General features: G+C 32.3%; 4 protein-coding genes and 2 pseudogenes across 7 annotated transcripts; 1 reads left to right on the top strand and 5 right to left on the bottom strand.

Annotated features, from left to right (window-relative positions):
* Positions 1–90: 90 nt before the first annotated feature.
* LOC111303065 (replication protein A 70 kDa DNA-binding subunit A-like) lies at positions 91–3,727 on the bottom strand. The gene is made up of 2 exons (XM_089742068.1): positions 3,049–3,727; positions 91–450 (listed from the first exon to the last, which is right to left on the bottom strand). Exons 1-2 carry the CDS (start codon positions 3,306–3,308, stop codon positions 399–401), a joined length of 312 nt encoding a protein of 103 aa, XP_089598194.1. The 5' UTR covers positions 3,309–3,727; the 3' UTR covers positions 91–398.
* Positions 563–3,018, bottom strand: LOC149515429 (replication protein A 70 kDa DNA-binding subunit A pseudogene; annotated as a pseudogene).
* Positions 3,728–3,847: 120 nt separating the features above from the next.
* Positions 3,848–6,733, bottom strand: LOC111303064 (small ribosomal subunit protein uS3x-like). The gene is made up of 6 exons (XM_022899070.2): positions 6,573–6,733; positions 6,337–6,484; positions 6,080–6,251; positions 4,587–4,641; positions 4,273–4,404; positions 3,848–4,193 (listed from the first exon to the last, which is right to left on the bottom strand). Exons 1-6 carry the CDS (start codon positions 6,603–6,605, stop codon positions 4,023–4,025), a joined length of 711 nt encoding a protein of 236 aa, XP_022754805.1. The 5' UTR covers positions 6,606–6,733; the 3' UTR covers positions 3,848–4,022.
* A 5,626-nt stretch (positions 6,734–12,359) lies between these two features.
* On the bottom strand, positions 12,360–14,283 carry LOC111303061 (protein ELF4-LIKE 3 pseudogene; annotated as a pseudogene). Of its 3 annotated transcripts, none has more exons than XR_016326615.1 (2): positions 14,061–14,283; positions 12,360–13,911 (listed from the first exon to the last, which is right to left on the bottom strand). The product of XR_016326615.1 is annotated as a protein ELF4-LIKE 3 pseudogene, transcript variant X2 (transcript). The 3 variants fall into 3 exon arrangements; XR_016326616.1 differs by having other exon boundaries at positions 12,360–13,075; XR_016326614.1 differs by having other exon boundaries at positions 12,360–13,080; positions 14,061–14,281.
* A 4,688-nt stretch (positions 14,284–18,971) lies between these two features.
* Positions 18,972–19,806, top strand: LOC111303063 (acyl-CoA-binding domain-containing protein 3-like). The gene is made up of 4 exons (XM_022899069.2): positions 18,972–19,120; positions 19,220–19,337; positions 19,434–19,496; positions 19,584–19,806. The coding sequence occupies exons 1-4, from the start codon at positions 19,109–19,111 to the stop codon at positions 19,655–19,657; spliced, it is 267 nt and encodes an 88-aa protein (XP_022754804.2). The 5' UTR covers positions 18,972–19,108; the 3' UTR covers positions 19,658–19,806.
* Positions 19,807–20,157: 351 nt separating this feature from the next.
* Positions 20,158–22,837, bottom strand: LOC149515428 (E3 ubiquitin protein ligase DRIP2-like). Its single transcript, XM_089742067.1, has 2 exons — positions 20,955–22,837; positions 20,158–20,479 (listed from the first exon to the last, which is right to left on the bottom strand). Exons 1-2 carry the CDS (start codon positions 21,171–21,173, stop codon positions 20,288–20,290), a joined length of 411 nt encoding a protein of 136 aa, XP_089598193.1. The 5' UTR covers positions 21,174–22,837; the 3' UTR covers positions 20,158–20,287.
* Positions 22,838–26,010: the final 3,173 nt, after the last annotated feature.

Raw genomic sequence — 26,010 nt, 5'->3', positions numbered from 1 at the left:
GAAAACACAATGAGACGATATGAAAACAATATAAAAAAATACAAAGGGGATCATCATATACATATAGACATATATATATATATATATATATATAAGTTTAACAAAAATATAATATATATATATATTTTAGATGAATTGCAAATACATCCTAACTACAAGCCCATATCTACTCTATACTCGCTAGAAAGAAAAATACTCGCAAGAGAATATTATTTCCGGTTGTCCCCTCGAGAAATAGGACAAATCTCCTGATGCATTGCTCTGGCACAAAGCCTTGTTGATCTTTCAAGATTCATGAATATGAATATATGATTGATCTAGTAAAGGAGTAATAATCAACCTCCACGTTGGCATAGCAAATCCATGCAATTGTTGCTGGCCATACCATTTTCTTATTATTAGGCATTGATAAACTGTAAATGCCAAATTACCTGCGCCCTGCCCCTGCCCCTGCAGCCAAATCATAGAAAGAAACTGAAACTTTGTGCTGCAATTTGTAGAAACTGTAAATACCATACTGTTAGCTCAAGTCACTTGAGCTTTAATTCTGAAACAGTTGACATGAACTAAAAAATTATGCCTCAAGATCAAGAATATGCAGAATTACAGCCACTATACAATCTTCAAAGGTCTCTACATATATTTGATCGATTGACATTCAAAATTCAAATCCCTAAAAGTGATAATATAACCGGTAATGCCAAAGAAATGTTAATCAACTACATAGAACCAAAGCTACAGCTCCTAAAATCATTACTTAGGTACAGAATTGGTTTTTAATTGGCAAATTCTTTGTAATCAAATCGAGAAGGTATCTGCTTTCTGCAGAGTAGTTTACCTTATCAACCTTCACGATAGTGATTTTAACCCTCTATTCATCACCATTGAATTCCTCTTTGATTTTAAGCCTAAACAGTTATTGGTGAAAGAGTCTGCTGTGAATAATTTCACAAATCAGGTATCATCCTGCATTTCATATTTCAACAAATACATTTCCTTTGCCAAGCATCCCAAGATCTCTTCCCCAGATTTCTGGAAAGCTGCTACCCATGTCAGTCCTGTATGGTCATGAATCTGAACCTGGAGAAGATATCTGTAATCACATTCCTCAAATTCTTTGTTGCAACAGTCACAAAGTCATCTTTTATTACCTGACTGTGTCACTTTCTTATTGCACTGTCTATTGCATTGTCCATCTCCAATCGTCAATGAGCAAGCTGTGTAACAGAAATTATCTGTTTTAATGAAAACTACAGTCGCCCTTGCTGTGACCCAATCTGGCTTATCAGATCTTCCAGGACCATCATCCTTGATCTGAGACAGTTTTACATATCTCATTTTTTGGATCCTCCAGGCATATTTTCTTTGGAAATAGAGATAAGAGCAGTATTCCTCCCCCCTCTTTCAAACCAGTCTATCAGGCCCTGAGAATGTGGACAATCTGGATTTATAAAGAGCTGCATGAAAGAAATAGTGCCAATGGATTTCCCATTGAAGTCATTGACCCTTCCAGCTTTAACAGCCAAAACTGGGAAAAACCCAGAATCAACCATCTCCTGCAGCTTTTGAGCTTCCTTGTTGCAGAAATCGCCCCAAAGGGTTAGCTCAACACTCTTTCCAGATGCATCCTTCAAATTCAGAATTCTTCTCTGAGTTTCCATACCATTCTTCCTCAAAATAGGAACTGAAGGGTTAACAGTTACCATAATATCAATAACATCAAGTATAGAACTGTTTTCAGCACTCTCAATTTCACTGATAGGTCTGAAGTAGAACTGTTGTCTTGGAATAGAGCCATCTTCATTAGGGCAAAGCTCTACGGTTGAATTTGATTCCAAGAATATCTCCCATTCGTTTTTCAATGGTTGAAATTCTTTTGCACAGGTTTCAGGTTACCCTTTGAAATCAAGAGAACTTTACCAATTTCAATAATATCATAGAAGCGGTCAACAACAGCATTGAAGCAGGTCACGTGCATTTTCCCTCCATCAGAGTCAAGGATGTCAAGGGAGAAGACCTTCCCATCTCCCTTGGCATTATTGTAGTGACGAACATCCCCTTTTAGCAGTCACTCAAGCCTTGATAGCCCCACGTCCAGGATAAGGATTCAGAGCAGCAATAGGCATAATCCATGCGGCTGCCTCATTCTTCATTATTGAGCCCTGAATTTTGTAATTTGGAGGTGGCTGGTATGCAGGTTGAATAGTGGACCAGAAACTCTGGACATTATTAGCAGGAACTTGAGCGATATACCGATTATTGCTCGACCTCACAGAAGGCTCCAAATTGTTATTAGGCACTGACTTGTTAGTTGCTGAATCAGAATCCGTAAGAACTTTTGGACTCCCAATTATTTCGTACTCTGGAATTATAGTCTCCATATTCAGCACAACAATAATCCCACAAAGAGAGAACAACAAAAAAAAAATTATCCAAGAGTTCTTCAATGAGCATTTTACCAACTCTCAATCAAAAGAACCGAACTTAAGAGAAACAGAATTTCCGCTGACTCGTAGTGACTCTAAGGCATGAGAGGTAATCATTGTCCAAAACATATAAAGTTAACCTAATTTAATGAAAGCTATGTAACACATTTGATTTCAAATTATACACTTGAAGAATGAAAAATATGATTTAATTTCCTCCTTACTTTAACCAATATTTTGAATTTGAATAATCTTCTTCATAATGGTCGTAGCGTTACCTTTTAATTTAGTTATTCGGAGGGGATAGGATTATCAATAATTCATCTACTTAAAAGTTCCTTCAACTTTGTGCTCGAGGAACCAATCAAATTAAACCATTTATAAATAAGAATTTGAATTTCTGTAATCTTAAACCAAAAAATCCAAGGCGAACTCTGTCTTGATATTAAAATGAAAAGGTCTCAATTTAAAAAAAAAAAAAATCAGAGTTTAACCTCAAATTTGTTTCTGAAATTTTCTCGTACTGATTTTTCAAACTAAATCTTATATCAACATCCAAAGTAATCGGCTACCTCATTAATTTGATATCTAATCAACGATTAGAGAGATAAGAAACTTGCACCTGCGATTCTGAACAGTGCTGCAAATGTAATCGCTCAACTGGATGATAGACCCTTTCTTGACTCGTCCGGTCCTGACTTGTTCATTGAGCTGAGTGGCAAGCATCGCGTGTTGAGTGGATTCGGAATAGGTTAATAGAAACCGGTGTCTCTCCTGAGAGTTGCCATTCAACTTAATATCCACCACCTGAACCAACGGCTTGGAGTTAACATCGCCACCGTTGATCGTGGCAATCGCGTTGCGCGTGAGATTGACCGGCATCTTCGTCACTAAAGCTAGATCTCAGGAGCAAAAAGGCCTAACCACACCAAAAAGGAAATAACACTAGCAGCAAAACTAAAAGCCTACAAAATTTGAAGGAATTTTGAATGTTTATACAGATTAACGGTAATTAATTGGAGGGAGAGAAGGAGCGTGTTATACGATAGAGAATTTTTCTTTTCCATTTTTTCTGGAGGGTAATGGCGGGATAAAAAAGATAACAGACTTGAGAGTCGATCGATAGATGAGGATCTTTGAAACGAGAAACCGGAACCAAAATTTTCATTTTAGGACAAATTGACAACTATAACCCCGCATTGCTGGCGCCTCAAAAAAGGTTTGAACCCTGAACGCAGCGTTGCAGATTTTACTTGGTATATTGAGCCAGAAATAAAAAATTAAAAAAAAAAAAAACCAATGGCCCAAAAGATTTACGTCCGTTTCTTGATCTGATCTCTTTTTATCGGCAAATCAGGAAGAGTTTCAAACAAAAGTGACATTCTTTGAAGATATAAGTAGCTCCACAACATAGAAAAATATTACACCAAATCACTAGAAGAAAATATTATAAGTTTTAAAAATAAAAATTCATTCAAAAAAATAACTAATAACTTTAGTATAACAAATTTTAAGAAACATAAAAAAAAAAAAAAGAACTAAAGCAGAGGTCTTCGGGGCCAACTAGATGACTATCAGTAAAGTAATGGTCGAACTTTAAGCCACCAACGGCATCTCAATATCAGTTGGCTCAGCAGCAACAATCTTGGTACCTTCATCCTCTTTGGGAGGGTGGATTGTGACAAGATCAGGTAATGGAGTTGTAGGGCCCTGCTTACCCTTGGGATCCCAATCAAGCATAATCTTGACCTTAATACCAAGTACCCCCTGTGTTTAACATCCAATAAATTTGTCAGAAATGACAATCAAAAGGGACATGGTAGATTGAATAAAATGGATAGCAAACCTGTCTCAAAAGAACGTGTCTGACAGCAGAGTCAATATATTCATTGACTGGATGGCCGGAAGATATCATATATCCATCCTTGAATTTCATAGATTTAGCACGCTGTGCCCTTAGCTTTCCACTAACAATGACCTATTGCACAAGGAAGTACAAATTATAAGTTTAAAAGAAATCATATATCCATTGTTGAATTTCATAGATTTAGCACACTGTTACCTTAGCTTTGAACTAACAATAACCTATTGCACAAGAAAGTACAAATTATAAGTTGAAAAGAAATCATATGAACTCCCAAATCAACTTAATATACAAACCTCACATCCCTTGGCACCACTCTCCATGATGAATCTCAGCACACCATAGCAGGCCCTGTAAGAAACATCCTAACCATCAGCTTGAATGCAAAAAAGAAAAATCAACAATCTATACCATTTATAACATCAACAAGTTCACAAATTCAAATTAGAATCTAATGAAGATATTTTCTCATGAGAATTGTTTGACTTTAATTACATGCTAAAATTAGGAAAATTTTCAAGTGTTTGGTTGGGCATGGGCACGTGCCTGAGCCTGAGTTGGGGGGTAACAAGGAGTGAGGACAATACATAAGTTCATGATTTGTATCAGGCTTGAACATATAAATTAACGGTACGTTTGAACCATACATAATAACGGTGTGTTTGAACACTAATTATAGAAAAGGAGAACAAAATTCTTATACTCATGGTGTGTTTGAACCATACATAATAATGGCCTTTTCTGTTTGTCTGGCACTAGCGCTTGCTTGTGGAAAGGACATGAGGGACAAGTGGAAATCACTCTTATATCACTTATTTAATGGTGTGTTTGAACACTAATTATAAAAAAGAACAAAATTTTTATGCTCATGGGGTGTCTGAACCGTACATAATAATGGCCTTTTCTGTTTGTCTGGCACTAGCGTTTGCTTGTGGAGAGGACATGAGGGACAAGTGGAAATAACTCTTATATCACTCATTTAGGTAACAATGAGGCCACACTCAAGCAACTTGGTCAAAGTCTTATTTAACGTATCAACCAAGTCTGACTTCCAAAATCTCTTTCACCGATTTATCAATGCAGTTATATTTAACTTTCAATATGATGGCTAAGGGTTACCCCTTGATTCTTCAAGAACACATACACAGAGAGATCAAATAGTTGCAAAAAAAATGAACAATGAAATTGAAAACTATGGAAATAAATCCTCCCAGATGTTACTATAGGAAAACCAGTGAATTTCGAACAGGATGACAGAATAGAGGATTGAATGAATCTTGTCATCTTCCGACACAAAATCGATATAGTAATAAACTATTTGCTTTATAGTTCACTAAAATATGGTCAAAATTTTAAAGAAACAGCTGCCTAAATCAAACAATGAATGAATTCAAACATTCATTTTGGAAAAACATATGCACTCCGAGGTCATTCAACGTCAAAAAATACATTACATAGGCATAAAAAATTAATTACACATGGCAATAAGAAATTTTTTACATTGTTCCCTCCCCCAAGGTTACTGCATAAAAACTAAATGCATTTCAGCAGGATAATGGAGCAGAGGAAATATATTATCTAATTACTTTTGTCACCTTCCGACACAAAAATTGGTAGTGAAGTACCAATCTGCTTTGTAGATGACGTTATATAAAAAACTGATAACAAAACCGAATTATTTAGATTCAATTCATATATTACACATAAAAGCTCCACGTTGACATTGAACAATAAATTTAGTATTAACAGGTTTTGAATGTGTAAAAAAAAATCAATTTTGAGTACGTACCTCCTGACGGCAAGACCTCCAAGGAGCTTGTAGCGAAGAGACTCGGCCTGAGCAATAGCGCAAAGGCCTCTGTTGTTGACCTTCTCAGCGTAAAGCTCGACGCTGTTTTCTGGGAACTTGAATCGCTTCTGAACCACTGAGGTCAGCTCCCTAATCCTCCTCCCTTTCTCACCTATAATCCCCAATTAACACAAACTAAAACCGAGAATTAGAAAGAAGTAACCCCAGTCCAGTAAACAAGGTTTTTATGAAAATACCGAGAACGTTTTGGGTGCGGGTAGCTCTGATGATAATCTCGGTGCGCATGGGAGTAACTCTGACTTCGACTCCAGAGTATCCATCCTCAGCGAGCTCCCTGGTCAAGACCTCGTTGAGTTCCGCGAAGAAGACTCCGTCAGCGACGAACTGAAAGTAATCGCGAAGAAACAACAACCCAGTTGGAGTAATGACGAAACAAATGGAAGAAATGAGAAAGAAAGATGGTAGACAATACCTTTCGCTTTTTGCTGATTTGAGTAGCTGCCATGTTTTTTTATGTTTGAGTGGAGGGGAAGGAAGGAAATAGGCAGAGATATGAGATCTGATGACGGCTCTGCAAACCCAAGCGTCTAACAAATATGTATTGATTCCTTATTCTAGGGTTTCTAGGGAAAATGTATGAGTGCAAGTGGCTTCCTTTTAGCGTTGGGTTTTGGGCTAAAAGATCGGAAAAGATAAGAAAAGGGCCCATAGTAGGGTACAATTTAGGCCTGATATGCCAGAATTCAATCCATCCTTTTAAAAACCTAGCAGCCCATCAATTCCAACCAGAATATACAAAGAAAGTTTTCAAAAAATAAATAAATAAATAAAATTATTATAATGAATAATTCTTAAATTATGTAGTAAAACATTAATATAACATTTGGTTTAAAATTTTTAACATGGAATTTGAATTTTAAATCTATCAAAAAATATAATATATGAAAGATTATTTACTCGTCATATGTTATCATTTACAATAAATTAAATTAAGGATAAGTATCATATTAATTAATAGATTTATAATTCAAATATCACATTAAAAATTTTTTAAATTTAGATATCATGTTAAATATTTTATTATAATTTAAGACTCATTTATGATATTAACTAAAAAAAAAATACTAATTCCATAATGTCAAAAATTTTCATTAAAGTTTCATTAATTGTTGATTTTATTTCATTTATCCTAGTTTTTAGGCATAGAATCACAAACCATAAATCAGTGATATCTCTCTATCAAATCATTAGGAATACATCCATTCATCCCTTCACTTTCCCTCAACCACTGCATTTCTCTGTAAGAAACTGTATGTTTTCTTTTGATATATTTACCGCCTCTGATACATTGGAATTCAATTCTCCCTAAATGAGTCAATGAGCAGCGGAACGGTGGATGGGCTTTGGACGAATATTTCAGCAAAGTTAGATGATCGTCCTTGGTGACCAAGCCCCAGAATATGGTCCATTCACCCATTAATGGGCCTACACCTTCGCTCGCAGTTCATGGTAGCCACTAGCCACTCACGCTATTGCCTGGCTATTGGCCACGCCTACACATTCAAGAATTTTATGCAATATTTTATTTTTGTTTACTATTTTTTAAATTTAATTTTTTAAAAAAATTTCCAATTAATCAATTTCTGTGCATTGCATTAAAATATGACGGAATGGATTATAAACGTCACATCCACAATATGAACGTTCACATGGTTAAAAAAAAAAGGTAAATTTGTTTTAGTTTTTATTGAAATTCATGTCATGCGGTCCACATAATATTGATGTATTTCATTTAATTTTTATTAATAATTGACTGAATGAATAAATTTACAATATTTTTAGAAGATTGTAAATGACAAAATGAATTTTAATAGATGAAAATGAAGTATTGCTTAAAAATTATGAATAATTGGTGCATTTTACTCCTGTATTTAATGAAACATAATCCCAATCTCTCTTCATGGTAAAAAAAATTAGCAATATCAATCTCTTCGTAATCCCAATCCTATCCTTTTCAAATACAAAATCATGAAGAAAAAAGAAAGTCTTTCGTTAGAGTTACCCACTCAAAGTTTGAGATTTTTCCTACATTATAATTAATTAAAATCTTTATTTTTTAAATACCATTCATTGTGTAGTTCATAGCCATAACTTGTCATGTGACAATTTCATAAAATTTATTTCTTTTTTACATTTCTTTTATTTCTCACTTCTTTCCTATTATCTTCATTCTCGTTTTTTTTCATTTTTGATCTGTCAACATCCAATGGCATCGTCCACCCAATTGAATTGTTTTAATTAGGTTTTTTTCTTAATTGAGATTTTTACCACTTGCTTAAAAACTTTTCAGCTATGGTGATTAATAAGTCAAATGCACTTATTTACTCGTAGGCTGTTAGTTCAGTAGTACTGGAATCCATTCCAAAGCTGAAGTTCTCATATTCCATTCACTAATTTGGTTCTGTTCAACTCTCTTTTTAAATGGAATCCTTATCCTGGATGAGTTGAATCCATAATCCAACTTTGTACAACAAACACCATGAAGAACAAATCATATGCATTTCGCCAGCAGTTACATCCATTTTCTTTAAGATTGCCCAATCAAAGTTGCAAGTGTGATATAAAAGCAGCTGCTTTTTGGGTCACCTACCAAAAGGTTCCTTCAAAAGAAATGTTCAAAAAAGACCCTAATTTCTGCATCTTTTCAGAAGACTAAATATGGGCATTTGCAGAAAACCCTATTTATTAATGTTACCAGTTATCGCATGGTAATAGCAATTATAAATAAATGTAATTAGGCCATAATTAATCTTTTTCAAAAGGGAAACGTTGGTAAGTGAAGTCCAACTAATGATGTTGATAAAACCCCTTTCAAGATCCTTGTTTGTTTCTAGGACAAGAGTGGGAAACTCGGCTGCCTTTTCCATCCTATTTGCTGGAAATGTAAAGGACAAATAAAGGGAAAAAGTAGATTCCAAGTCTCGCATGTGTAATGTTATAGCATGTTTACTTTTTCTTGGCTTTGGTTCTAGTTCTAGACCCTAACCATGATTATTTAATTTTTAGCACTTTGACTAATTACCATAAACAATGCCAAATTATTAGTATTACTAGAATTATACCTATTATGTGACGATGTTTATGGGCCAAATCGAGTTCAAATCGGATCTATTTAATATTAATAATTTATATATTTGTTTAAATTTGATTCAGTGTAACTTTTTAAATTTTTTTAAACTCGATTCAAATTAAAAAAATAAAAATTTAAATTTATTTATTAAATTTAATTTATATAATAAAAATTTTTAAAAATGTGATCAAATTAAATTTAATATAATTATTTTTAATTCATATATATATTATATATAAAAAATATATATATATTTGGGGTGAGTTGAGCCGAACTTAAACTCTAAATTTTTTATTCAAGATCTGAATTAAAATTTAAACGAATTTAAAAATTATGTCTAGACTTATTTAATGATTTTTATTTTTTTTTTATGAAAATTTTCTTAAAATTTAAACGGATACTTTGATCCTTAAACAAATCTATCACTACGTTAGAAAATATTTATTTAAAAATGAAAAAAATGAAAATTACTTTTTTCAGCCAATAAATATTTGGTAAATTTCATCAAATTGGAAGGCAAATTTCAAATTGACACATGTCAATTAAAGTTTTGTCGAAGCTTAATATTATCTTAGTGATTTTTTTAAGAATGTATTTTGACGTCATTTTGTAATACTACCTTATTTGTTTGATACAGTGGAATTCAAAGGGATTTCTTCTACTGGCTTTGGCGGCCGGCAAGCGTTAGATAGGATATTGATTCGATGTGATAAAGATTTAATTTATTATATGTCTTACTATTTAATAGTATATATATTTTTTATGTATTAAATTTTAAATTTTAATTAAAAGATAGTAAATCTTTAACTTATGCCACGATGTCATATTCAAGAACTTATGTCCATTGTCATATGTGATGTCTATCAGAAAAATGTTTGAACATTTGTTAATGTTTTAAGATAGTATTCAGACTATATTCGATTTAGTGATAGATATCTATAGTTTCTTAATTTAGAAAGCTTAGTTTGAATTTTCTTTATTCGAATAAAAAATACATTTATTGCTTTATTATATTTACCTAAGGTGACTAAAGTAGATAATATAACACATGAAAAAGAGCAAATGTGGTGGTTGCATCTTTTTACCTAATTTAGTGGTTTTTTTTTTTTTTGTTTTATAAAAGATACGTAAATTGGGAATAGTTTATGAGATTAAAGTAGATCTAATAATTTAAAATATGATATAATAATTTAATATAAAAAATACATGAATTTAAAATGGATTAAAATTTTAATAAAAACAAAAAATATATATTTTATATATTTCATATCGACATGAATTATGACATATAATTTTTATATAAAATATAATATAAATATTAAAATTTTTAATATTTTATACGATACAAATAATCAAATTATTAGTATTTTACACTATAAATATATAAATTATTAAATCTAATTATTGCTATAAAATTTATTGCTATAAAATTTTAAATTTTATACCTATTTAATGCTACTTCTTAAAGATATATGTACAAACCAATTACATTAATCATAAGATTCTTTGGTAGTCAAATTTTACTTCTACAAAAGAATTAGTTCTTCAAAATGTCCTCTTTTCTAACTTAATTATCAATAAGAAACAGAAAAAAAAAAAAAAAAAGAAGAAGAATCTATGAGGGGTGGCATTTTTAGATTATATGCAAAAATTATTTGCTTTTCATTTTCAACAGTGAACCCTCCACAAATGTCTCTTATTATTGACGATAATAACAATCTTACTTGATATTGTACTTTTATGTCACCATTGAGAAAGATGTTTTACCAATATATGTTTGCCATAATTAATTTTCATAATCAAATATATGTTTGCCATAATTAATTTTCATAATCAAACGTATGCTCTTTAGGATAGATTTTTTTTTTTTTTATGTTGGTGATCGTACATTTGTTGTGAATTTGGATCCAGATTTTTCACTTTTTTACACAAAATAATAATAATAATAATAATAGAAGATAATAGGAGAAACAATAATAATAGATCAAAGTGACATGAATGCGTGTGTTTGGAGAATGGACCAAATGGTAGATGAAGTAATTCCCTCACCACCAATTTGAAAAATCTAAACCAGAAAGAAACAAGCCATTTCCAGCGACCAATCGTGTGGACCTTTTTTTTCTCTCCAGAGATCAGGAAATTAGGCTGCCATGTAATGTGGGTCCATCAACAAAGACACCTGCTCAATCAGAGAAAGAGGAGCTGCTTGTGGGGAATCATGAACTTGAAGGAAGTCATAAAAGCCATTTATTACATGAAGAGAATAAAAGGGAAAAAGAAAAAAAATGGGGGAAGAAAAGTAAAACAGAAAAAGAACCCAAGTAGAGGAGAAGGGATAAGCATGGAGAAGTTCAGTTTCATCCCAAAACAAGAACCTTGGGCCCCTTGTCATGTTGTTGCGAGTCACTGTTTACACATATCTGTCTGCCTCTATCTACTCTGGTGCCTTGTTTTAAACTACCCCTCTATAGAATACTTTAATTTCCCTTACCCAATACCATCCAAGAGATTGCCATTTTTGCAACAATTAGAAAAAAATAGTCAAAAGCTCATCATCTCTTATCCGGGATTCTGTTCCTGTGGTGGTGTGTGATTGGGAACCAAAAAGATTATCTAAAGCTGCTTTTCCTTCAATCTTTTTTCAGAGCATCTTCACAGATATGTACGCACCTGCTTTCAGTTTTTCCACAGGCATATTAAAAAAAAGCAATGTGAGCAGTGATTTCTCGGCTAAGGGAAGAAGGGGAGAGGACTGAAAACAGTATCTTCAGATCTCTTCAGTTTTGCTTCTCAGCTAAGGTCTAGTCCTAGAAGAAATATTATGCTTTTGATTGAGGCTGGAAAGGGAATAAAGGGTATAATGGAGAGTTTCCATCCAAAAGTAGATAAGGAAACTTCATGGTAAAGAATCTGAGAGAAATTATTGGTAAAGACCCATTATAGATATCAGCCTTTTTGACAAACAGAAAAAAGTTTGAATAAACTAAAAGCTCTTAGGCCTTTTTTTTCCTTTATCAGTAGAAATTTAACAAGTCCTAATTGCATGACAGAAAATTATCAGTTCCTTGTAAAAACAACTAAAAATTGACATTTATAACATTGAAAAGTGAAAAAGACAAAGAGAAGGTCTAATTTTAAAAGCAGTAACCTTTATTACCCATGACCAAGAAAACAGCAAAACCAGAAATGAACACCACCACACGCTTCATTTCAATTAGATCCAGGGTTACACAGAGTTAAATGCAATAGAAGAAATTTTAGACTGATTATTTTTTCTAACAAATGTGGGCAGTAAGTTTGGAAAGTAAAGACGGTTCATCACTGATACAAGCGGAGTTACAGAAACTAACTATTTTCTACTACCTCATCAACAAAGCTGTGAAGGTTCTTCATTTGCCACCATGCAAAAGAATTACTAAATAAAAAAAGTAAACCCCAAATTTTCTCTCTAAATAAATCAAGCAGGCCTGTTTCTTTTGTGACCAGCTTTACCATCTAATCTCATAGCACCGCTTGAATCCCCCTCAGACGAGGCATCCATGGATTTGGTGAAGGAACTTGAAAGATCGGCATAGACGTCGACCACTCTTCTTATATTGTTGTTGAGCTCCCTAATTAGACCAACATTTCTGCTCAAGTTGTCAGGGATCTTGGACTCATGATTCTGGTTTATCTCATTGATGAGCAGCCTATTCTGGTCCAAGATATTCTGAACCTGAACGAAGCTCTTCTGAAATGTCTGCACGACCTTGCTATCTATATGAGTACCATTGCCAAGCCCTGAAAATGTGTCATCCTCCATTTTTTCGCCTACTTTCTTTGTTGGAGTTCTATCAAATCAAAACCTGTCCTGAACCAAAAAATACAAAAAGAAAAGAAGAATATGCGAGGGAACAAAATATGAGACAAAAGTTGTTAAATACACTACTGATTTATTAATTTTTTAATAAATAACCATAATCATAGCTGAACTCTTAACATATAAAGCAAAATCCCAGACAAAACATGAAGAAGGCGTTGGAATTGTTCAAGGCATTTCGGGCATAAGAGACAAAGGCCTGCAGTAGAAATCATGACCTCCATGGGCTCTACTTTTCACAGAAGGAACAGTTAACAAACATGAAATTAATATCAGTACTTAATATTATTGTTGCTACTACTATTATTTATGATGAGATGTGAAAAAGCATATCCCATTTCCATAAAAGGGAACCCTTTTTTAATGTACTCAGAAAATACCCACCTAAAGCACAGAGTTTCAAAGAAGAATCTCAAAGACCAAAAAAGAAAAAAAAAAAAAAGACTAGTCAATGATGCAGAGAAGATTAGTCTCATGAGAGAGTACTATCCTGCTGCAGCTAGACAACATTATTAATCTGTTTACAACAAAAATGAAAATTAGAAATATCAATAAAAAACAAAAACATAGCTTTTATTTATAAAATTAAATTAAATTAAGAAAAGAAAGCAAGAACTTTGAATTGGGAATTCAAAAAAAAAAAACTTTAAGTTAGAAAAGAATAAACACGCATAACCCAGTTGAGAAAAGAAGATCTTTTCTAACACAACTTTCATAAACTCTCCAAAATTCTCAGATTGAAAAAAAAAAAACAAGACAGCGTTAAAAGAAAAACAAGAAGCTGATAAGATCGAAGTCTTGTACGAAAGGAAAACCCATCAGCTGAAAAAAAAAAACTCGTTAATTTAATTACACAAGATGGAAACAAAGACAGACAAAGAGATATTCTTACATGTTTGTTTTATTCTTTCCTCTAGATAGACATAAATAATAAATATATATTATTACATAATGTTTCTTTATATACATACCTTGAAAATCTGGAGCATTATATTCTGGGAAGGAGACACAGATTCAAAGAAGGAAGACGAGAGGGATTCCCGAGGAACAGAGGGAAAGATCGCCGTTAAATCGAATCTCAGGAACCGAAAAAACAAAGTTTTCTGAATTATAAGAGAGAGTTTTTAGAGAGAAAGAGAGAATACGTAGATTTGACAGTCAAGCTCGGACCCCTTTGTGTCTAAATATTTTAGTTCCATATATTCTCTAAATATATATCCAACTGTTTTTTTTTTTTTTTTGGATTCAGTGGGGGATGGGATTGCTTTCTGTGTATTTTGCTCAGATCCATTATTCACCACGTGGCACTTGAACAATGATGGAAATTACCATCAATGATGAAGGGTCCCACAATCCAAGATATCTTAAACAACTTTACAACATTCACGTTTGTTTTTGGTTGATGGAGATCTCTATATTATGAATTACTATTACAATATAGTATATAATAGAGTTTGATGTTGATTATTTTTGAATGATTATTACTATTTGTAAAGGAATATTTCGAATGTCATTTTCACCCATTTATTTATTTATTATTTATATATAATAAAAAATCAAAATTGATTTTTATAAAAAACATCACAATAATACGAGTCTCATATAAAAAAAAAAAAATTGGTAAATTAAGGATTTAGCAATGCCTAATTTTTACGTATACCCGTATAGTCGAGTTTTGATCTCATGAATTCGTATCTTAAATCCATGGGGTCAAAACTCCATTTTTCATATAATTATTACAACTTCGATAACCATTTGAAAAAAAAAATTTGTTTTTTTGTAATTACTATTTAAGTGAATTTTGTATTTAATTTTGTGATTTCATTGTACAACAGAAAAAAAGTTTAGTAATTATCTTCCTCCCATTTTTACAAACTCCACTTTTTTTTTTATCGAACCCCTTTTTTATTAAATAAAAATAAAAGAAAATATTTTCTTTATTATTTCAATTGCATCATTTTATTTCCAAATTCAAATTTGAGATTTTTGAGTTAAAATTTCAAGTTTTAATTACTAAAATGTCTTCTTATGAACATTTCTGCCAACTATCTTAAAATGTTTGACATTAAATATAAGATATTGGTTTTTTTTTTTTCTTTAATGAATAGAACTAACATCAAATTGTAAGAATTCTGAAAAAAAAAATTATAAGAAACAATGAGTATTTAAATGAGACTTGGTGTTTGAATGGTATGTCTCGATCCTCTTTTATGGTTTTATGACATGATTGTGTTGGTTAATGTTAGACTTAGGATAATGCAATGAATATAGGTTTGTCAGAATGTAGTAATTTATAAGCGTTTATTTATTTATTTGTAAGAGGGCATAACTTACAAGGATAAGGAGAAGGTTTAAGTCGGTGAAAATATCATGTCCTCCTTAACACCTCCTTGACCATTAAACTAAGAAGCCAAAGACTTGGTTTAACTTTTGAAGCTTAGAAATTGACACATTCTTTAATAATAATTAGTAGGTCATTAGTTTTTCATAATATAATTAGGGTATTCTCAAATTTTATAGAAATTTTATTCTCTTTTTGGACCGAATTTAATAAATAAAATAAATAATAATAATTTTGACCAAAATATAAACTAACAAATAAGAAGTATATAAAATGAAATTGGAATTCTTCTTCACGGAAACTATTAAAAACAAAGTCATGAACCGTTAGTTTGTACTTGTCAAAGAATATTTATTTTTTCCAAACATTCAATAGAGGATGGCCTGAAAAGATTGACATTAATAGAGCTATTAGGTAAAGGATGAAAATGATTTTGCAATCACTAATTTTTTTAACAATAAATAACGTCAACACATTTAAACTGAAATTTCGATGTTGTAAATTAGCTATCACCTATTGGTCCAAACAAAAGTTATAACCCCATATTTTTTATTATTATTTTATTTTGAAATAATAAAATATCAAACAAAAAAGAACATAATTAATTAATGAAGTAATTTTCAAGATGGTGCGTATTTGACAATGAAGAAGAAAAGGTAAAGAGGGGTGGCGTGGAATGAGGGCTGAGGGCTGCCCCAATTCCGACTACGAATCTTCGTTTTGGCTGAGACTGGGAAGTTACATGCAATTTAAAATCAATACCCAACAATGAAATCTTAAGAGCAACTGTTCTGATCAAATCAAAGACAGACGCGTGTCAGAGAGCCTCGGGAGATCTAGAGGTTCGGGTCCGAGGCTACCCAGATTCCCGAATCAAAGCCTTAAAATGATTTTTTTTTTTCTGCTGGTGGTAGGACCAGGGTAAGGGATGGGTCCCACAGCTCCATCACGCCATAATACTACAATACTAAAATGTTTGTCTTTGTAAAAATAAAAATAGCGACACGCAATCCAACGCTGATATTTTTGCGCCTCAATCAGTCCCTGAGTGATGGTACATTATTACCTATACGGACGCACCCCTCCGCCCCTCTCCTCTTCCTCATCATTGTCCTTGGTTGCCTTTGCCTTAGTAGCTTTTCGCTCATTTATTTAATCTTTAAAGAGATAAATAATAAATTATTATTCTTTATTTAAATAAAATGTATTATTTATTATTGATTTATATTTTATACAAATAAATATACAATGTTAAATATTAAACTTGAATCTTCAATTCTATTCAAATAAATGGCATATACATTTAATATTGGAGTATAAATATATTATATTTATATTATTTATTTATAAAATATTTGATTGAGTTTGATGTTATAAAAAATAACTTTAAAATACAAAAAGTAAGAGTTTTAGATATTAAAAAAAACATAATTTTATAACTTCAAAAAAAAAAAAAAGATAAACAAAAAAATTGAGACAGAGAGAATAATAAAAACACGACTAAAAGAAGAAGTTATGTTCGTGTGAAATTATTGTATTTATTTTTATAATAAAATAATAACTATATTTATAAATATATGTATAAAAAATTATCATTTATTGATAGTGAATTTTTTTAATTTTACAAATGAAATCAAGATAATGATATGTATTTTTTTTTACTTATATTTAAAAAATAAAAGGATCAAAATTTATAAATAAAGTTTTAAATTTATTAAATATCACATCTTAAAAATGATTTAATAAATCAATTGAAATAAATTTTCAATTCATATATATATTATATTAACTATATAAGACATTTTGGTATAAATTCTTATACTATAACTTGAATTTACCTGTAGATCCTTGGACTTCATCGAATGTGTTCAAAAAGCATATAAGGTAAGTGGCAAAAACATCCTAACAGTGGCAAATTTGTCCTTAAGCATAATGTATAGTAGATGGGTTACTATTCCTACATTTGTAATTAAATGTGATTCTTATAAACCACAAAAAATTTACAAATTCAACTTTACTCGTTTTTACTATGTATTTGTTTAGTTTTTTTTGGGTACACTTTTGATATTCTATCTAACCTTATCTTATTAAGATAAGAGGATTGGATACTCGTACCTTTCTTCAAATGTAAATTTTTTTAAAGCAAAATTATTAAGAATTGAATTTGATTATTAAAATTAAAAACTCATAATTTTATTAACAAATATGTGGCCATTGAAGATCTAAAATTTAGTATTACTTAATAAATTAAATTATTTAATTTATTATAAAATTTTAGACTATACAAATAAAATTAAAAAACAACATATATTTCTTATAATATATTAAAAAATACGTGGTAATTTTTAATTCTAGTTATGAAGATAAAATTACACTATCAATGTATTAAAATTTAATTCTTATTATTATTAATTAACAGTATTTAAAAATTCTTTCCCGTAAGCTTTTTTTTTTTTTTAATCTCAATAATGGATTTATCAAGCTTATGAAACTAACAAAATTTTGCAAGCCCATTGAACAAAAAAAAAAAAAAAAGCGACCTATCTTATTCTGAGAAAATTATTATGTCAACAAAATTAAACGTAACAGACCCATCAATATTGACTTGTCTTAGGAATCATGGGCCACTCTTATTATTAAAGGATTGTAAGTAATCTTAGAGTCTTGGAGTAAATTTTGGTCAAGCAAGGGAGAATCTATTTGGGCCTTGAGTCGCGTGTGTGTGTGTTTTTTTTATGTTTTTCATCACAAAGGCATTTTACTTTCTTGGTTGCTTCGTGGCTTAAAAAAAAAAAAAAAGAAGAGAATTAAGGATTTGTTTAATCACTATTTAAAACCCCTATGATTTGAATGATTATCTGTAATTTCCATAATACGTTGTCTCTGTGGGAGACATTTTAATGTAATTTAGAAATTTGGGAGACATTGTGAAATTTGGAAACGAAAATTTGAGAAATACTTGAATAATTTAGAGTAGGAGTAGTGGTACTGAAAGGACAAGCGTTTGAATGCAGGTGGGTTCCCACGTGGGGATTTTGTGGAAGAAAATTAAAAATGGAAGGTGACGACAGAAAGCAAGTGGGTGAGGATGAGCCCCCGGATGGGAGCAGCAGTTTCATGACCAGAAACTGTGACGCCACTTATTGCCAGAATAAGGTCCTCCATCAGACAGTATTTGGATTGGATTTTGTTGTCCACCCTGCCATACTTTTGTTCGGTTTGCCCCTTTGTAGTGTTGGTCTATTCATCAAATGAAAATCTAGGAATTCCCAACTTTCTCAGATTTTTGATTTCTGAATTTCACCATTTCTAATGTTATTCTTGGCTTCTTATCCTTCAAAATTGATTTTTATCCAAATACTTATTGGGACCACGACATTTATTCATGACAAGTTGTTTCTACTAATAAGAGGCAAGGAAAACAAGGAAGTAGACTCAATCAATCCACATGTGGTCCATAAATTTCGGGTTCCACGCGGCAACATCTAAAAGGAAGGTCATTTCTTCATTGTAATCATCTACATTTCAAACACTCTATTCTGTTGCGTGATCATTAATACAATACAAGACAGATTTTCCTTGTTAATCCCATCCACCGGGGCCCATTTTGCCATTTATACTAAGTTCATGTTTGATTGAGAAAGTTTCCAGGCAACAGTCCAAACTCAAAAGCAAAAAATGGCCTTATTGGTAGTGTTTTCTTTTCCTTCTCTCCCCATCAGGGTTTATGTTTCATTTCCTTTTTGCTTCGGTTCTCTTTCTCATTGCTGTCAGTGCCGACTTTTATAGGAGGAGTTCCAAGAGTATGCTGATAAGGCCAAGGCCTTACCTCCAACAACAAAAGATGCAGATAAACTGATTTTGTATGGGCTTTACAAGCAAGCAACAGTGGGCAATGTTAATACCAGTATGTAAATATCATCCCAGGCTTATGGTTACTGATTTCGAGTTTTGCCTTGTCAAATTGATAGATATTGTTATATCATTATTATACATCTTGCAGATCGTCCAGGAATTTTCAACCCCACAGAAAGGGCTAAATGGGATGCATGGAAAGCAGTTGAAGGTATAGAAATGGAAAAAATGGAAAATGATGTGTATTGTATCCTAAAGCTTATCTTAATCTAAAAAATTCTGAATGTATTTCACACAGGGAAGGCCAAAGAAAAAGCAATAACAGAATATAACAAAAAAGTGAAGGAGTTGCAGGGTGTAGCTGCTACGTGAGTGACCAAGCTTTGCGGCCAAGATCAGTTTTTCGACATTAATCAGTTTCCTTCATCCTTGTATTTGAATTGCTGTTAAATCTAGTTTCATTTCTGGTGATGAACAATAATAACAAGAATCTGCTCCTTTGAGACTCCAGCTTTGGATAATTTAAATACTTGCAATCTTCATGTTTCCTTTAACTCCTTTCTGTTTTAATTCTGGATTCACTGTGTACTTGATTAAATCATTTCTCATGGTTCATATATTTTCACAATTGTCACCAGAAGACAAGCATCTACTGAACTGATTGTGAAGGGCAAAAGAACTATGAATAGTCATGAGAATGAACTGATCTCCACTATATTTCCTGGATATAAATAGACGAAATGAACTGAATGAAATTTTCGCCAAACCAGTTCATTATATAACCGACCTACTTGTCATTAGGACTGACTACTGAGTTTGCACTTATTAAGATGACCTGAGTTGATATCAGTAGGCCTCACAGCAACAGAAGAAAAAAATGACAAATATTATTGACGGAAACAGTTGTATACTAGGTAACATAATTCCGGAGGTATTTAACTCCGGTAGCAAGGTTGTGATCTTTTTCTCAATTTACATACTAGGTAACATGAAATCTAAATTTTATTGCAAAGCGCTCTGCTTCTTGGATCTTCTATATGTTATTTCCATCACAAAGTTTCTGCCATCACCGTTCTCTGCACTACAGTTAATTGACACTGGTCCCATATCTGATGCGGCCTCTAGCCATATGTCTATCAGGTTGTTTAGCATTAAAGTTGGGACCAATGGATGACAAAAACACTTGACTTCCACCTGCATAAAAGCATGATTCCAAACTTATCTTTTGAAGGAGAGAAGTTAGGCGTGCCCACCTCTTCCCCTAACCCTTTTTGTCCTACGTGACAACCAAATCAATAGTCTATCTAACCAGCTAGTAGACCTGCAAAATCTGCAGGACAACTAAAACTGACCATTGTCTAAGCAAGACGATTATAACTTATTCATTTGTTCGTGTTTGCGGATCTGGAATTGAGTATCTCAATCCAACCTAAACAACTGACAAAGTCCATAAGCCACAGATCTCTGACTGTCCTTACTATATCATTTTAGGAACTTCAATCAAAGTTGCTATCTCTCCAGAATCCTAAAATTCCAACCTAGGCTTATACAAGATTATTGTTATGATCACTACCCTTTTGAGTAACATAGTATGAAGAAATCACAATTACTACTTACTAGCTATGAATGTATTGTTAATATGAATCAGCATGCCGGAATACCACGTTACCTCAGATTCGTGTTTGAGGTTTAGCTTCCTTGCAAGGTACTTGACCACGTAGGATACTACTAAATCTCCATTCCTGAAATAACTGCAGGAATTGTGATACCACATTAAAAATAAATCAATAGTACATTGAGAAATTAATATGCAATCCGCAATCCCCATTAATATCAAATATAAATATGCAGGAACTATAGTGTCATGGAAAAGATGACGACTTAACATAAGCTTTGGCTAACAAAACCATGAAATAATTTAACAGCCCAGGACAGTTGCAATTTTATTGCTAATCATCACTAACAGCCATCATTTTGATATCAAAACCCTGTCATGAAAGCTACCCTCTGTTTCAACTGCACAACAATTTGGCTAGTCTTGCTACATATTTGAGATAATTAAGCATTTAGGAGTTATCAGTAGTCATCGAGATTTACAGTTACAAAGGTGTGTAAATCTTCTTCATTTAGTTACCCCTAGCATCCCGAACAAAAAGTTTGAGCAGACATTTCCAAATCACGTTTAATAACAAGATTGAAGACGTTTGAAATAAGCATGAATTGTTCTGCCATGCAATATTCCTCAGTCGTGTTCCTGTAAATAGACTTTACTTACTTGGTACTGATAAAGGGTTTTGGTATCTGAGGCAATGCCATGCCTTTCCTGACAGGAATAGAAGAAAATTTTTAACTCTGAGCCAGAAAAGATATGAAGGCTTAGTCATTCAAATGTTTCTTACTTTTCCTGACATGCAAGCAGACAAAACCAGACAGGGCGTGGAGAATAACCAGGAAGCTCCCTTAGAAATACAGTTTCTTCACATTGATTGGCTGAAACAATTGACCTCCCAAGAACACTTGTACCAGGTTTTGACATCTCTTTCTCAGTCCCATTCTTTAAACATTCCTCTCTTTGGCCAGTCAGAAACTTGCAGGGCTTTCTCTTTGCCCTTGTCCTCTTCATATGTGCATTAACCTTAGTTTTATTCAAGATAGACTTGTAAGTTTCATCTTCTTCATGGCCTGCCATATGTTCCCAGCGTGGATCTTTCTTTGATCATTTTAGAGAAAATGCATGAGATAGGTTCAGATATAACAGAAGCAATTCATTCTGATACATGAAAAAAAAGACCAAAAGAAAAAGATACTCGAGGTAATGCAACATACTATGAGATGCATAAACGGTTTTAGCATCAAGAGATAATAAGAATGATACGTGCTTCTTGATGGCATTTATAGAATCATTTGAAATTTTATTTGCTGTTTGGTTCGAATGAAGATTATTCCCAGCAACATCCCGGTCATCATGAATTATTTTGGCTTCTCTTTACATGCTGAAATCTTGATGCTGTGTATTTGCTTCATTAAAAGCACATCTGCAATTATAATTTTAACAGGCGAAGCTATTGATCTCTCCACTTCACTTGTTTTTCCCGGAGGAAAATTTGCAAAATTCCCGCAAGTTATGGTCATTTCTACAAAAGGAAAATGATGGCAGTAATGTCAAGGGACAACGACCCTAGCAAAAATAAAACAGCAAGAATTGAAAACAGTAAAGAAAGGACACATGTTATCAATTCAACATAAATAACATAGGACAACTCCATGTTCTATTCAGCGTTAGTAATAAATGGAGAGTATAAAATGATAATCTGGAAGAGAGCGGAACCGTTTAAAAAAATATAGGAATGCAGTTGTGAATATATAACTGATGCAATATGTTCCAATTAATCTATATATAGCAAACCTGCTGCAAAGAAATAAAACTTACATGTATGAAGGCAGGCTCAAATAGTAGTTGCTTCCCTGTAAAGGTTTGGATAAAGGGGGCATGTTAAGAGCTCCATAATTGGTCTCCTTTGAACTTTTACCATAATCATTTGACATGATGGATGTCCTAGAATGTCTCACTTGCAATTTGCCAATGATTTGTCTCCTTGATCATTCAATTATTACAATTATCAGTAACTTCCTGCAATGAAAGCAATAAATTCCAGGAAGTTACAAAATTGTTTGATTATTGTGAGTAAAAAGATAAACCAGTGTCAGGAATCATTTATCTAGCAATAAAAAACAAGGATCACATCTGAAACCATCAAGGAAGCCTACGGCTAAACATTTGAATTCGCAGTACAAAGATAAATCATGAAGTTTAAACATCAGCTATACAGCCAAACTAGAGAAAATCCTGCTACTTTTCTCTCTAAATGCAATGCATGAAAAAGAGCAAAGGTAAAACAACAGTTAAAACAATGAGCATCTTCTTATGCGATGCTGACTGATTAGAACTAACTAAAACCAATAAACCCATTGCTTTGTTAACAACTTTGTATTTAGTATTTACTGCCATTTCAGCCAAGCAAACAAAAATTGCTCTATCACAAAACATTTAACATTTGGTATCAACATCGCAAAATGTCTCCATTTTAATCCAAAAACCCCAACGATAGGTGCAAGTCAGGCTATAAATAAAAATGAGACAAACGGATATCAACAAAAGAACACAAAAGAAAGCCATTCTAAAAACAGTTACCCCAATTTGCAGAGGAGCAATGATAAACACAGAACAAAAATTAAGCAATATATATATATATATTTATATATCTCTGAAGAAACTTCAAAGAATAATCGATCAAATAAACTGGCAGAGTACTCACTAAGGCAATGGGCAATAGCATTTGAAGAGTGTAAGAAGAGAAAGAGACAGTATTGAAATCAATGGTTTACTTATAATTCCAAAAAAAAAAAAAAAGTCTCATAAACGTTTAATCTTGTAAAATAATCTTGGCAGCGGATAATTCTCAGCTAATCTTAAAATATTTATTGCAATTAGTTGATTACCAAATATGACTAGTGTGATACGAGCCATTTTCATTTGCCAATATCAGTGTGAGTGTTGAAATCTTAGGCAGATGCATCATTTTATAGGCAGTAGGATAGAATTTGAACTTATATAAATATAGAGCAGGTGGAGTGAGAGATTAGTCATTGGGTTAGCTCCAATGAGCATGTGAATGGGCAAGAGGGTTCCATTGGCATCTGCATTTGCATGTGGTTAGTTTGAACGTGCTAGACATGCAAGGGATTAGGGATCAAGTAATTTGCCTAATTTGTTCTTTCCATATATTCCATTACAAATTTGGTTAGTATTGTACTATAGTTTCTTTTATCACAATCCCACTTTGATATTTACATTGGAATGTTAATTTTACTCCAACTATTAGTCTACAAGTTGATTTTGATGCTGTGTTTGAAAGCTCGCCCTCTCTTTTCCTCTCCATTTCTCCTCACTTCCTCATCTTCCAAAACTCAACTTTATCCACCAAAACCTCAAAATCCTGGATCACCACCATCATCATCTTCAAGTGTTTGATTTGGAACAATTAATATTCAACATTGAATAATTATGAGACGGATTGAACTTGGATGTAAGATTTTGCATGTGTATCTTGAATGCATCTTTTATTTTGAATCATTCCTTTTAGATTATCGCACACTAATGCCTATTTTTTTTGGATGAGCGTGTTTGAATGAGGATTGAAAGCATAAGAGAACTATGAATTAAAACAATTTTTGGATATAATTCCTGGAAAACACTGTTGTGAGGAAAAGGGGAATTGGTTTATTTTTGAATTAATTGATATTGTGGTGACACCATGTGCTTGAATTTTGTTGAATTCCTGAAGGTGGTCAGTAGACTTCATGAGTTTCAGCTCATTAGCCTCACACTATACCACAAGAAACATTTAAAAAAAAATCCAATCACAGAAAGCCCAGAATGTACTGGGTAATTCTGCTTCTTCTTTTGCTTGCAGACGGAGCAGATGTTAGGTTGTAGGCTTCATACATGTAAATACATCAAGGTAACAATTAAAGTACTTTACTTTTATAAATGTGAGCCAAAGATGAAAAAGTATGGAAGACAACTTTTGGAGCTCTTGCAGTTTTATCCATTACACTAAAACTGCAAGAAGAGCCAAAGATGAAAAAAATATTATTGGCCCTCCGATTGTGACTTTGCATGATTTTAGTACATACTACTTTTCTCATTGTAGCCTAGAGAAGAGGAATAGTTTCTGGGTAGGTTCTACACTCAAATTATGTAAGAAGAAAGGTGCATTTTTGTTCTTAAACTTACAGTTGTTGAGAAGTTTGCAAGGGTTGGCATCATGTTAAAATTGGGATTGGCAGCAATACTGAACTTAATATCTTGATTGGACAAAAAAAGGAAGAATTAAGGCAAAAGCCAGATGTGGGCTACTCCTTCGTAAGATTACCATATGAAAAACTTTAAACAATGACATTAGTAATTATTTTTTGCAGTTGCACATGACAAGATAATCAAAATTGTACTGAAAAAAGAAATTAGGACAATCGAAAACTCATAATCAAATTAGGGGATATCTATTACCAATAACAAATGCTTTTCAAAACGTTTTTAAGTGAATTTTATAGAAGATAATTCCAAATCATTTAGAATAAAATTTGAATTTAGTATGTTGGAAAGTGAAAATAAGTTTTTGGAATGACAAAAAAAAAAAAAGAAGAGAATTGTTCCTATCAACCGTTCTATCTACTGCTTTGCTCATAGACATCCAATTTTGTTTTTGGTGTGCATTCGAATTCTTGAGTCCGATTTTATCAGGACTGTTCGGCTTTCAAAAGGCCTGTTGGGTTTTAAATTAGCTTTGAATAATTGGGCATTGAAATGATTTTGGGCTTTAAGTCCAACATAGGTCTGTGTGGCGTTTTATAATTCCATTTTTGGTTTATTGTCTTAATAAAAAAAATTGATAATTAATTAAAAAAAAGAAAACAACAAACAAATAAAAAGGAAAAGAAAAAGGAATCAAGAGTTTGATTTGGTATTCGGGTTTCAATTCTAGAAATTCAGCTTGAATAAAATAAAAATCAAGTTATGGAACATGGTAATATCAATCAAGAGAATAAATCAGGTAATAAATGAGATTAATCTGTTTGATATAAATTCAATCTTTGTTATTAAATAAGAAATCCCTAAAATTTTTGTAAAAAACCCTATAAATCATATTCAAACCAACACCAAA

The sequence above is a fragment of the Durio zibethinus genome, chromosome 13 (genome assembly GCF_047325235.1).
Source record: "Durio zibethinus cultivar Kanyao isolate XHJ-2024 chromosome 13, ASM4732523v1, whole genome shotgun sequence".
NCBI classification, from domain to species: Eukaryota; Viridiplantae; Streptophyta; class Magnoliopsida; order Malvales; family Malvaceae; genus Durio; species Durio zibethinus.
The sequence above is the reverse complement of the archived record's forward strand: the minus strand, read 5'-3'. Positions and strand labels throughout refer to the sequence as shown.

What these genes read in the sequence shown, in the direction of transcription:
- LOC111303065 (XM_089742068.1), bottom strand. Translation starts at nt 3,308, where the DNA reads ATGCCGGTCAATCTCACGCGCAACGCGATTGCCACGATCAACGGTGGC. An exon ending in AGCACTGTTCAGAATCGCAG is followed by an intron (nt 451 to 3,048) that starts GTGCAAGTTTCT and finishes ATTTGGCTGCAG; the next exon opens with GGGCAGGGGCAGGGCGCAGG.
- LOC111303064 (XM_022899070.2), bottom strand. Translation starts at nt 6,605, where the DNA reads ATGGCAGCTACTCAAATCAGCAAAAAGCGAAAG. An exon ending in GGAGGTCTTGCCGTCAGGAG is followed by an intron (nt 4,642 to 6,079) that starts GTACGTACTCAA and finishes TGTTTCTTACAG; the next exon opens with GGCCTGCTATGGTGTGCTGA. An exon ending in GACACGTTCTTTTGAGACAG is followed by an intron (nt 4,194 to 4,272) that starts GTTTGCTATCCA and finishes TGTTAAACACAG; the next exon opens with GGGGTACTTGGTATTAAGGT.
- LOC111303063 (XM_022899069.2), top strand. An exon ending in AGTGGGCAATGTTAATACCA is followed by an intron (nt 19,338 to 19,433) that starts GTATGTAAATAT and finishes TACATCTTGCAG; the next exon opens with ATCGTCCAGGAATTTTCAAC. An exon ending in TGCATGGAAAGCAGTTGAAG is followed by an intron (nt 19,497 to 19,583) that starts GTATAGAAATGG and finishes TATTTCACACAG; the next exon opens with GGAAGGCCAAAGAAAAAGCA.
- LOC149515428 (XM_089742067.1), bottom strand. Translation starts at nt 21,173, where the DNA reads ATGTTAAGTCGTCATCTTTTCCATGACACTATAGTTCCTGCATATTTA. An exon ending in ACCTCAAACACGAATCTGAG is followed by an intron (nt 20,480 to 20,954) that starts GTAACGTGGTAT and finishes GCTTTTATGCAG; the next exon opens with GTGGAAGTCAAGTGTTTTTG.